The sequence below is a fragment of the Notamacropus eugenii genome, chromosome 1, assembly GCF_028372415.1.
Source record: "Notamacropus eugenii isolate mMacEug1 chromosome 1, mMacEug1.pri_v2, whole genome shotgun sequence".
Lineage (NCBI taxonomy): Eukaryota > Metazoa > Chordata > Mammalia > Diprotodontia > Macropodidae > Notamacropus > Notamacropus eugenii.
This window is the reverse complement of record NC_092872.1, coordinates 309,240,378-309,252,883: the sequence shown is the minus strand read 5'-3', so window position 1 is coordinate 309,252,883 and position 12,506 is coordinate 309,240,378. Positions and strand designations below refer to the sequence as shown.

Below are 12,506 nucleotides of genomic sequence, written 5' to 3'. Positions count from 1 at the left end.
TGTGGCTTTTTTCTTTGGAAATATACTTAGGGCTTACTTTTTCTAAGATAAAGTTACATAAATGCTCTATTTCCTGTTCTGTTAACCTGGGCAATTTACATTTTTATAAAAATTCATCCATGTCATTAAGATGGTCGTTTTCATCAACATATAGTAAGGCAAAATAGCTCCTATCAGTTGTTTTTATTTCTTCTTTATTGGTTGTGAATATACCTTTTTAATTTTTATACTAGTAATTTGGTTTTTAAAACATCAAATTAGCTAGTGGCTTACATATTTCATTTAAAAAACAGTTCCTAGTTTTATTATTAATTCAGGGTTTTGTTTTATTTGTTTTCAATTTTGTTAATCTCTCATTTTGATTTTGGAAATTTCTATTTTGTATTTAATTGAGGTTTTTAAATTTCTTGGCTTTCTGGTTTTTTCAGTTGCCCGCTCAGTTTGTTGATCTGCCCTTTTTTTAATTAATGAAAGATTTTAGAAGTAGTCATTATTCTTAATGAAATTATCGTTTCTATGATTTTTTTTATCTTTGGCCCATTTTTTGGAATTAAGTTAGTTTGTAATTTTTAATCTTTGCTTCGAAGGCCCTTTATTTACTATATTTTTTATTGTATTACATTCACTAGAAGATCTGATTCTTCTCTTCTGAATTTTTGAGGTTTTATACTCTAATACATGGCTATTAATTGTGAAGGTGCTGTGAAGGGAATTACGATTTTCATATTAATCAATATGATATGTGTAATTAATTAGATATTTCAGAATTGCCTCTCTTGTGAGAGAGCTTACAATGAAGCTTAAAATAATCAAACTTTGACAGGGCTCACAATCACTGGTAGCACTGCCTGCATACCTGAAGTGAAGAAAGCAGAATACTGTAGAACCTGTTTACATCCCAGAACTCTGGTCCTGTGACTCACTAAATAATGACTGTCAAAGACTCTAGCAATGTTTCTCCCACAGGACCCCAGGATTTTTATATCATCTTTGATTTGTGAGTTTATCATGGGAAACTGCTCAAGCCTGGGAAAACATTGTTTATAATCTGCCTTCTTCTCTCTCTTCCCATTATGATTTATGTATATAATCTGTTTTCTCTTCAGCAATATGAAATTCTGATCAGGAGAAGAGTATAAAAACACAGAAGAACAGATGAGAGTAGCAGGCATCAAGTGAAACTTCCTCTTATCTGAATCCAACAAAGGATGGTTTCATGCACACACATACATACACACACACAAATACATTATCATTATACACAAATACATTATAAGGGACTAAACCAGGATAAATTTTTTACATACAAATAAATTGGAAAGATTGTAAATGGATCCCTTCAGAATTCCATCATCATATAGGTAGTTTCATTAGACAAAGTGGACTGGAAGTGTTTCTGTTATTATTTGATAATCTTAAGAGAAGAATGGAAAAGGAGGAGAAGAAAACTACATGGGGTGGGAGGAGAGGAAAAATGGGGAAAATCATCTCACATGATTAGGTTGTGCAAGTAGAAGTCTATATAAATGAAGAAGAGGGAGAGGGGGATCAGGTGACACTTGAGCTTGACTTTTATCTGAACTGGTCAAAAGAGGGAAAAATACAAATATACACTATTGTGTTGAAATACATGTCACTCAACAGGAAAATAGGAGGGAAAGGGGAGAAGAAAAAGGGGGAGATCAAAGAGAGAGTAGGTTGAGGAATGAAATTAGTTTTAAGCAAAACAAAACTCTTCAAGACTGGGCAGGAAACAAAATGAAAAATGTAAGAGAATAAGATGGTGGGAAATACACAATTAATGATCACAACTGTGAATGTGAATAGGATGAACTAACACATAAAGCAGAAAAGGGTAGCTAAATAAATTAGGAAGCAGAATGTAATTAGATGGTGTTAACACACTTGGAAGAGGTGCAAACAGTTAAACGACTGAAGCACAATCTATTATTGGTCAACTGAAGTAAAAAAGGCAGGGATAACAATCATGATCTCAGACAAAGGAAAAATAGTCTTAAAAAGAGATAAACAGAGAAAGAATATTTTGCTGAAAGGTACCATAGACAATGCATTAATAGTAATACCAAAACTATTTCCAGCAAATGGCATAGCATCTAAATACTTAAAGGAAAAGTTAAATGAATTACAGGGAGAAATAGTACAATTATTTATACTGGGGATCTGTTTATTCTTTTTTTTTAAAGTTCATTTATTTTTAGTTTTCAACATTCACTTCCATAAGTTGTAAATTTTCTCCCCCACCCTCCTCTCGCTCTTCCTCAAGATGGCATGCAGTCTGATATAGGCTCTACATATATATTCCTATTAAACATTTTCACATTACTCTTGTTATATAGAAGAATTAGAATGAATGGGAGGAACCATGAGAAAGAAAAAAAAACTGAGAAAGAAAATACTCTGCTTCACTCTGCAGACTCCATAGTTCTTTCTCTGGAGGTGGATGGCATTTTCCATCGTGAGTCCCCTGGAATTGTTTTAGGTCTGTGCATTGCTGAGAAGAGCTAAATCTATCAAAGTCAGTCTTTGCGCACTGTGGCTGTTACTATGTATAATGTTCTCCTGGTGCTGCTCACTTCATTCAACATCAGTTCATATACATCTTTCCAGGTTTTTCTGAAGTCCTCCTGTTTGTCATTTCTTATAGCACAATAGTATTTCGTTACATTCATATACCATAACTTGTTAAGCCATTCCCTAGTTGATGGGCATCTGTTCAATTTCAAGTTCTTGGCTACCACAAAAAGCTGCTATAAATATCTTTGTACATGTGGTCCTTTTCCCATTTTTATGATCTCTTTGGGATATAGCCCTAGAAATGGTATTGCTGGATCAAAGGGTATGCACATTTTTTTCCCCTCTTATGTGCATATACAATTCTTTTATTAAAAATGAGAACTGAAACAATGATCCAACTAGCCTCATATGTTCTCTCAAAAATCCATTGTCTTCCTTCTTCTGGAAATAGATAGTTTTGATATGTCATGGTCATGACATTTAAATTTGAAGATCCTCAATTTTGGTAGTTAAAGGCCAACTGATTACAGTTATTTTTTAAAATTGATTTACTTGTTTTCTGTTTTCAACAATCACTTCCATAAGTTTTAAATTTTCTCCCCCTCCCTCCCTTCTCCCTCCCCAAGACAGCATGCAATCTTATATGGATTCTACATATACATTCCTCTTAAACACATTTTCACATTAGTCACTTTGCATAGAAAAAACAAATGGGAGAAACCATGAGAAAAACAAAATATAACATGAAATAAAATAGTCTGCTTCATTCTGCATTCTGATTCCATAGTTCTTTCTCTGGATGTGGACGGTATTTTGCCTCAAGAGTCCTTTGGAAATGTTTTAGGTCCTTGCATTGCTGTGAAGGGCTAAGTCTATCACAAACAGTTTTAGCACCCTTTGGCTGTTATTGTGTATAATGTTCTCCTGGTTCTGCTCATTTCACTCAGCATCAGTTCGTATAAGTCCAGGTTTTTCTGAAGTTTGCCTGTTCATCATTTCTTATATCACAATAGTATTCTATTACATTCATATACCACAACTTGTTCAGTCATTCCCCAATTGATGGGCATTCCCCTCTATTTCAACTTCTTAGCCACCACAAAAAAAAAGCTTCTGTAAATATTTTTGTACATGTGAGTCCTTTTCCCATTTTTATGATCTCTTTGGGATACAGCCCTAGAAGTGATATTGCAGAGTCAAAGGGTATGCACATTTTTATAGCCCTTTGGGCATAGTTCAAAATTGCTCTTCAGAATGGTTGGATCAGTTCACAACTCCACCAACAATGAATTTAGTGTTCCAGTTTCCTACATCTTCTCCAACATTTATCATTTTCCATTTTTGTCATGTTAGCCAATCTGATAGGTGTGATGTGGTACCTCAGAGTTGTTTTGATTTGCATTTCTCTAATCAATAGTGATTGAGAACATTTTTTCATGACTATAGATAGCTTTAATTTCTTCCTCAGTTTATTCTTTTCACACCTAACAAAAATTAAAAAGTGAGGGACTTGAGATCAGGGATATTCTGGAATTACTTAGAACCAGCTCAAGAGAACTGATTGTTAAGTTTTCAGTATGAACATTTATACTTCAGAATTCAGTAAACATTAAAAATCAGGATTTGATTTATTTTGTTGATCATCTAGACTTACAGAAACGATGGAGAAAATGTTCATGCAAAGTAAACTTACACGTGTCATGCCTCCATTTTTTTTCAGAGAGTGATTTATAAAATATTAACACATTTGTGCAGATTATTGAATGGGGATGGAAGAATACCCATTTCTCAGCTACACATGCATAGCACCTTCATGAAAATTCACTGTGTTTTAAGGCATTAAAAACTTGCCAAAAATGCAAAAAAGAGAAATATTAAATACCTCTTTTCTGGATCACATGCAATAAAAATCTTTAATAAGGACCTTTGAAACAAAGATTAAAAATTAATTGGAGACTGAATATAACACTCTTTTTAAAAGGGTGAGTCAAAGAAAAAGTCACAAAAATAGTCAATTTCATTAAAGATGACAGCAATGAGACAATATGCCAAATTTTTTGGGTTAAGGGAAAACATATCTCCAAACACTTTTGTTAGTGAAAGAGTGAAAGAGGAAATAAGTCAATTGGGCATGCACCTGTAAAAAGTAGAAAATGAACAAAATGAGAATCCCCAATTAAACATCAAATGAAAATAAAAGAAATTTGCAAAATTAAAAGCAAAATATTTCAATTGAATTAATAAAACTAGGAGTGTTTCTTTGTGTTAAAAAAAGATAAACCATTAGGTAACCTGATTTTTAAAAAGAAACCATATTACTAGTATCAAGAATTAAAACGTTGAATTCACAACCAGTGAAGAAAAAATAAAAATATTAGGAACTATTTCACCAGATCAAAAATTAATGATCTAAATTAAATGGATGAGTATTTACAAAAATATAACATGTCCAGACTGAAATAAAGTACTTAAATCTATCTTGGGAAGATAAATTGAACAATTCATAAATGAACTCCTACAGGGGGAAAACACAGGGCCAGATGGAATTACAAGTAGATTCTTTAAATGATTTAAAGAACAGTTAAGAGATGTAGAGATAAGGTGGGATAGTGAGAAGTACAACTTTGCTGGAGCTCTGCGAAAATCTCTTCCACAATGACCACAGAAAATGCCAGATTGTAGGTAGGAAAGCAAAGAGTAAAAATCTCAGTCATTTTTTCCAGCCCAGGGCAGCTAATGAAGACAGAAATAAGTCTACATATACTGATTAGGAAAGGCTGAGAGAGAAGTGCAGCAGCAGAAGCAGCCCAGTGCCTTGGGAGGGGAAAGGGGACTGAATACCTGTGTGAAGGAGATCTCAGGGAATCCCTGTGCACTGGGAGGAGGAGTGGGTACCATCTAGCAACTCTGTCACTTGTTCCCTAGTTCCGGGCCACAGTTCCAGGGCACAGAGAAGAGACTGCAGTTGTAGGGAAACAGGAACCTTACCTGTATAAGCAGCAGAACACTGAGCAAGAGGGCAGTAAACAGATCTGTTCCTGGATAAAAGCAATGAACACTTACAAATACGTCACCAATTGAGCTGTCAAAGCAGCAAGGGAACATAAAAGACAGAAGCTCAGATCATATATCCCCCACCAGAGATGAGCAGAACATAACTCTTAACATCAAGTCCAAATCAAGATGTAGGCTGGAAAAATTAGCAAACAGCAGAAAAAGAACCTGGCCATACTGGGGACATGAAAGCTCAAGACACAAACATGAAAGCAGACAATGATTTGAAAATATCTACAAGCTAAATGTCTACCTCAAATAAAAATGTAGATTGGGCACAAATCCACCGATAATTCCCAGATGAGCTAAAGAAAGTTTTAAAAAAGAAAATATGATTTTAAAAATCAAATTAGAGTGGTAGGAGAAAAATATGAAAAGAAATGGGAGCTATGCAAGAACATTATGAAAAGGGAGCTTACAGCTTGGTAAAAGAGACACACCCTCCCAAAAGACAGAAAACTCCAGAAATGGTAGAAGAGTAAAACTTCACCACAGCAATTTTTTTCTTTCCCCTTTTTTTGGTATTAATTTAGTATCTAATTTTTCCCAAGTTACATGTAAAAACAAATTTTTAACATTTGTTTTTAAAGCTTTGAGTTCCAAATTCTCTCCCTTTCTCCTTTCCCATCCCCCCCATTGAGAAGGCAAGCAGTTCCATATAGGTCATGTTATGTATAGTCGTGCAAAACATATCCATAATAATCATGTTGTAAAAGAAAACAGATAGAAAGATCTCAAGAAAAATAAAGTGAAAAAAAGACACAACTTGCTTCAATCTATATTCAGACACCATCAGTTCTTTCTCTTTGGATGGATAGTATTTTTCATCCTAAGTTCTTCAGAATTGTCATGGATTGTATTACTGAGAATAGCTACGTCATTCACAGCTGATCATCTCACAATATTGCTGTTACTTTGTACCTAGTACATTTCACTTTGCATCAACCCATGCAAGTCTTTCTAGTTTTTTTCCTAAGAGCATCCTGCTCATCATTTCTTATAGTGTAATAGTATTCCATCCTAACTACACACTATGACCTATTCAGCCATTCCCCAATTGATGTGCATCCCTCAATATCTAATTCTTTATCCCCAGAAAAGAGCTGCCATAAATATTTTTTGTACACATAGGGTCCTTTCCTTTATGTTTTTTATCTTTTTTGGGATACAGACCTAATAGTGGTATTGCTTTGTCAAAGGGTATGCATGGTTCCACAGCCTCTTGGGCGTATTCTTTAGAATAATTTAATCAATTCCCAACTCTGACAACAGTATATTAATGTCTCATTTTTTCCCACATGCCTTCCAACATTTGTCATTTACTTTTTCTGTCCTATTATCTAATCTAATAGGTATGAGATAACACCTCAGAAGTGTTTTAACTTAGATTTCTCCAATCAGTAGTGAGTTAGAGTATATTTCCATATGACTATAGATAGCTTGAATTACTTTCTATGAAAAGTGATTATATCTTTTGATCATTTATTAATTAGGAAAGGGCTCATATTTTTGTAAATTTGACACAGTTCTCTATGTGTTAGAGAAATGAGGCCTTTATCAGAAAAACTTGCTTCAAATATTTTATTCAGTTACTATTGCCTCCTCCATCCTACATGTTTATTTTATTCTCTCTCTCCATTCACCCTGTCCCTCCTCAAAAGTGTTTTGCTTCTGATTACCCTTCCCTCATTCTGTCCTCCTTTCTATCACCCATCCCCTTTCCCTTCTATTTTCCTATACAGTTAAGATTTCTGTACACCATTGCCTGTGTAACTCATTTCCCAGTTACATGTAAAAACAATTTTTAAGTTCATTTTTAAAATTTCAAGTTTCAAATTCTCTTCCTTCCTCCCTCCCCACCCATCTTCATTGAGAAGGCAAGCAATTTGATACAAGTTATACATGTGTAGTCATGCAGCAACACTTCCATAGCAGTCATGTTGTGAAAGACTTACTATATTTCCCTCCATTCTATCCCACCTCCATTTATTCTATTCTCTCCTTTCACCCTGTTCCTCCTCAAAAGCATTTGCTTCTGATTACTCCCTCTGCCAATCTGCCTTCCCTTCTATCACCACCCCTCCCCACTGCATCCCCTTCCCCCTACTTTCCTTTAGGGTAAGATAGATTACCATACACACTTTAGTGTGTATGTTATTCCCCCCTTAATCCAGTTCTGATGAGAGTAAGTTCACTCATTCCCTCTCACTTCCCCATTCTTCCCCTCCACTCTAAAAATTTTTCCTTTCCTCTTTTATGTGAAATAATTTACCCCATTCTATCTCTTCCTTTCTCCTTCTCCAAGTACATTCCTCTCTCACCTGTTAATTTTATTTTTGAGATATCATCCATGGTACCTTGTGCCATCTGTCTATATATCTTTCCTCCAACTACCCTAATAATGAGGTCTCATGAGTTACAAATATCATCTTTCCCTGTAGGAATGTAAACACTTCAACTTTAATAAGTCCCTTATGATTTCTCTTTCCTGTTTACCTTTGTATGCTTCTCTTGAGTCTTGTATTTGAAAGTCAAATTTTTAATTTTGCTGTGGTCTTTTCTTAAGAATGCATTAAATTCCTCTCCATCATTGATTGTCAATTTTTCCCCCTCATGGATTACACTCAGTTTTTCTGGGTAGGTGATTCTTGGTCTTAATTCTAGCTCTTTTGCTCTCCAGAATATCATTTTCCAAGCCCTCCTATCCCTTAATGTAGAAGCTGCTAAATCTTGTGTTATCCTGATTGTGGTTCTACACTACTTGAATTGTCTCTTTCTGGCTGCTTACAATATTTTCTCTATGATCTGGAAACTCTGGAATTTGGCTAGAATATTCCTGGCATTTAGGGTTTTCATTTAGGGATCTCTTTCAGGAGGTGATCAGTGGAGTCTTTCAATATTTATTTTACCCTCTGGTTCTAGAATATCAGGGCAGTTTTCCTTGGTAATTTCATGAAAGATGATGTCTAGCTCTTCTTTTGATCATGGCTTTCAGGTTATCCAATAATTTTAAAATTTCTCTTCTGGATCTATTTTCCAGATCAGTTGTTTTTCCAGTGAGATACTTCACATTGTCTTCTACTTTTTCTTTTTTTTATAGTTAAATTTATTTAAGTTTTTAACATTCATTTCCACAAAATTTTGAGTTCCAAATTTTCTCCCCATTTCTCCCCTCCCTGACCCCAAAATGCCAAGCATTCTAATTGCCCTTATCACCAATTTGCCCTCCCTTCTAACATCCCTCCCTTCCCTTAGCCCCATCTTCTCTTTTGTCCTGTAGGACAAGATAACTTTCTATACCCCATTACCTGTATTTCTTTTTTTTTTTTTGAAGGAGCGTTGGAGGAGCCTTTATTTCTGGAGCCTCCAGTTTGAAAAAGTTACTTATTTTAGATTGGATTCCACTCGCAAAACCCTGCAAATCTGCAGAGGAAGAAACTATTTCAAACTTTTTACTCAATAACAACCACGAATACAATGTCTGAATTATTGTTACTTCCAAAATAATGCGGTTTTATAATTATGATTAATTCCCACATCACAGAGGTAGAGAAATAGATTAATACTACTGGCTACTCAGCAAATAAATGGCAAAACTCAGAAGTGACCCCCTAAATCTATCAATTTCCACTCAAATGCTCTTTATTACTCAAATGCATGGAATGAAAGGACTTGAGAGATTCTTTAGCAGTCTAGCTGATCCCCTTTATCAAGTCTTTCTAAGGTCAGAAGGATATAATAGGATAAAAATTAGATCCAAAGTCTTTGGAGGAGATACCACTTGTATCAGTTTATAACTGGTTTGTTACCAGTTGAATCTGTATAATTAAAGTTCCTTCCCACTATGTGATATAAGAACACTGTACTAAAAATCATGGGACCTGGATCCTACACTTCAACTCTGCTACTCAGCAGAGGGTGACCCTAAGCAAATCTTTTCACATGCCTGTTAATCAGTTTCCTTATCTCTAAGAGAATTGAACTAGATGATCGTTGGGGGCTCTATCATCTCTAACGTTTCATGATTCTTCTACTTCGACTCTTCTGGACACTAGTACCATTTAACAGGTTGCTCTTCAAAGCACTTTGTAAACCCTAAAGCACTATTAAAATTGTGGATTATGATTATTATTTTATCTTCTAACTGCATTGAAACATAGTCATTGTATATTTGGTTTGGATAGTCAATTAGTTGAATCAGAGGAATATACTTTCTATGTCCGTGGTTTCTGCCATTTAGCTAGGGTCTGTAGAGTTTCCTCCCTCCCCCATACTACTATATATTTTTTGTACTTAAGTAGCTTTCCTACTCTTCCCACTGCATTCAAGCATGAAACATGGGCTGTTTAGGAAAGTCTTTAAGTGGCTCAGATGTTCTTTCCACCGGACCAAGGGGTCTTAACAGGTGATACTTTAAAAAATTACATCTTTATCTTTGCTAGCTTCTAACTGAAATTTGGCATTTTCTTCAATTATTTAAAAAACACTATTCTGAGAAGGACCCCCATAGGCTTTACTTTTTGTGATACACAAAAAAGGTTAAGAGTTCCTGCCCTAGAGGATGTTCAAGTTTGGAAAAACAGAGCCTCTCATGAAATAATAAAAGACTATCTAATTTTGAGGGAAAACCTGTACATTTCATTTTCCTTCATCCAGAAAGAAATCAGAACCATGCTCCACCTTCATCTTTGAGGGGCTGTCCTTAAAAGTTCATAATTTGGTTTTCAAGAGTAAAAAGACTGATCTTCCCTCAAATGAGCTAGTATACTTAATTTCCTTAAATCAGAGATCCATACCATAAGACATCATGCAAACCGAACAAGAGCCATTGCTGCATCGCTACTACTTTTAACAAGACAAGTTTACATCTGGAGCTTTCGGGGGATGATATGCAAAGTTCATTGTGATGATGGAAATGTAGAGTGGCCCCAAGAGCAATGGGGCACCGGACTAGGTCAAACTAGGTGATGACAGTCAAAGAAAGGGCTGTTTTTGAGGTGGGACAGCACAGTCCGATCTCAACGTGATGGAGGCCAGTTGGCCTTCTCCGTCCCCTCTCCACAGGCAGTCCAACTGCCGGCCACCTAGCTCTACTTCCTAGATCCTTGGACTTGGAGGCCATTTTGGAGACACCTCACGCGGATGGAGCGCTTTGGGGTCACTGGTTGTTTTGGCTTTATTTGTTTGTTTTGCTTGAAGTTTTGCAGGCCGGAAGGTGAGTAGGGCAAATACTGTATTCTACCCATTCCACAGATGAGAAGACTAGCGGCCTGAAGGGCTAAGTAACTCGTCCGGGATGACGGGCTGGCTCCAAATCCACGATCTGTCCATATCCCGTCTCGGATTCTCTTGCCATTTAAGAGAGCAGCTCGGGATGGGGAAGTCGTCGTGGGGACGGCGGTCACGGAGACAAGCGGCGGACTCCCGGCCCGAGCGCGGGGCTCCCCCCGCAGTGCGCAGCGCGGGGCTACGGCAGGCGGTGCCGGGCCGCTCCGGGGCGGCGCGGACGGGAGCCGAAGCTCCCCCAAGCAAAGGCCGCGCAGGAGAAAGCAAGGGACCGAAGCGGCTTGTTCTAAGGCGGATGCGTGTATTTTTTTCCTCCCGAAATCTTGCCGGCTTCACACTTTCACGCGCCGAAGCGATGCCAAAAGCACTGCCGCGACCCTTACCTCACAGTCTTCCGGCGTCTCACCCACGAGTGAGCGCGGAGGGGGGTGGGTGGGGGGGAGGCGTGGAAGGAGCGGGCGGGTCGCCCCGGCCGGCCATGTATTTCTTATTTCCTAGTTGCAAGAACAATACTCAACAGTTGTTTCTAAAACTTTGAGTTCCAACTTCTATTCATCCCTCCCTCCCCACCCATTCACTCTGGGAAGGCAAGCAATTCAATATAGGCCATATCATTTGCAAATGACTTTCATAATAGTCATGTTGTGTAAGACTAACTGTATTTCCCTCCATCCTCTTCTCTCTTTTGATCCTGTCCCTCCCCAAGAGTGCTGACTTCAAATTGCTCCCTCCTCCCACTGCCCTCCCTTCCATCATGCCCCCCATCCTGCTTATCCTCTCCCCCACTTTCCTGTATTGTAAGATGGGTTTTCATACCAATATGAGTGTGCATTTTATTCCTTCCTTGAGTCGAATGTGATGAGAGTAAGCTTCATGTTTTTTCTCTCACTTCCCCTTTTTCCCTCCACTGAAAAGTCTTTTACTTGCCTCTTTTATGAGAGATAATTTGCCCCATTCCATTTCTCCCTTTCTCCTCCCAATATATTCCTCTCTCACCCCTTAATTTCATTTTTTAAAGATATGATCCTATTCTATTCAGTTCACCCTGTGCTCTTTGTGTGTGTGTGTGTGTGTGTGTGTGTGTGTCTGTATGTGTGTGTGTGTGTAATCCCACTAACTACCCAGATAGTGAAAAAAGTTTCAAGAGTTACAAATATTGTCTTTCCATGTAGGAATGTAAATAGTTCAACTTCAGTAAGTCCCTTATGATTTCTCTTTCCTGTTTACCTTTTCATGCTTCTCTTGATTCTTGTGTTTGAAGGTCAAATTTTCTTTTCAGCTCCGGTCTTCTCATCAAGAATGCTGGAAAGTCCTCTATTTCATTGAATGACCCCTTTTTCCCATAAAGTATTATACTCAGTTTGGCTGGGTAGGTGATTCTTGGTTTTAGTCCTAGTTCCTTTGACTTCTGGAATATCCTATTCCAAGCCCTTTGATCCCTTAATGTAGAAGCTGCCAGATCCTGTGTTATCCTGTTTGTATTTCCATAATACTCAAATTGTTTCTTTCTAGCTGCTTGCAGTATTTTCTTCTTGACCTTGTTACTCTGGAATTTGGATACAATGTTCCTAGGAGTTTCCCTTTTTGTATCTCTTTCAGGAGGTGATCGGTGAATTCTTTCAATATTTATT

General features: G+C 37.1%; 1 protein-coding gene across 1 annotated transcript in view; it reads left to right on the top strand.

Moving 5' to 3' along the window:
- KLHDC1 (kelch domain containing 1) overlaps nt 1-3,308 on the top strand; it is a 75,850-nt gene extending 72,542 nt beyond the window's left edge. The window contains exon 13 of the mRNA XM_072629469.1: nt 1,107-3,308. Coding sequence (XP_072485570.1) covers nt 1,107-1,122 — 16 coding nt within the window. The 3' untranslated portion in view covers nt 1,123-3,308. The remainder of the gene's footprint in view (nt 1-1,106) is intronic.
- Nucleotides 3,309-12,506: the final 9,198 nt, after the last annotated feature.